The sequence below is a fragment of the Nanorana parkeri genome, unplaced genomic scaffold (genome assembly GCF_000935625.1).
Source record: "Nanorana parkeri isolate BGI_ZX_2015 unplaced genomic scaffold, ASM93562v1 scaffold2178, whole genome shotgun sequence".
NCBI classification, from domain to species: Eukaryota; Metazoa; Chordata; class Amphibia; order Anura; family Dicroglossidae; genus Nanorana; species Nanorana parkeri.
The window spans coordinates 90,928-91,230 of record NW_017308446.1 but is presented as its reverse complement, the minus strand read 5'-3'; the positions used below and the strand labels follow the sequence as shown (position 1 = coordinate 91,230).

At 55.4% G+C, this 303-nt stretch overlaps 1 protein-coding gene across 1 annotated transcript in view; it reads left to right on the top strand.

Moving 5' to 3' along the window:
• Positions 1 to 303, top strand: part of NCSTN (nicastrin) — a 15,576-nt gene that overhangs the window by 1,212 nt on the left and 14,061 nt on the right. Inside the window, 1 exon segment of the mRNA XM_018572936.1 lies at positions 82 to 186. Coding sequence (XP_018428438.1) covers positions 82 to 186 — 105 coding nt within the window.

Here is a 303-nt window from a genome sequence, read left to right as displayed (position 1 = left end):
TGGGGTGTGGGGGGGGGGGGGGGGGGGGGGGGGGTTGTATGTGTGCAGCTTCTGGTTTAATGATTCTCTTCTGTTTGTCAGATCTCTGCCAGGGGAATTCTGTGGAGAGGAAGATCTATATCCTTCTGAACAGCACGGCTCCTTGTGTCCGACTCCTCAACGCTACCCACCAGATTGGCTGCCAGTGTAAGACCTTCTTCATACCGCCCTCCTCCGAAATCTAGGGGTCATTCTGAGAGGAACAAGTGCCACCTGCAGATCAGATCCAGTTCCTGCCCCTTCCCCCCTCAGATCAACCCAGTT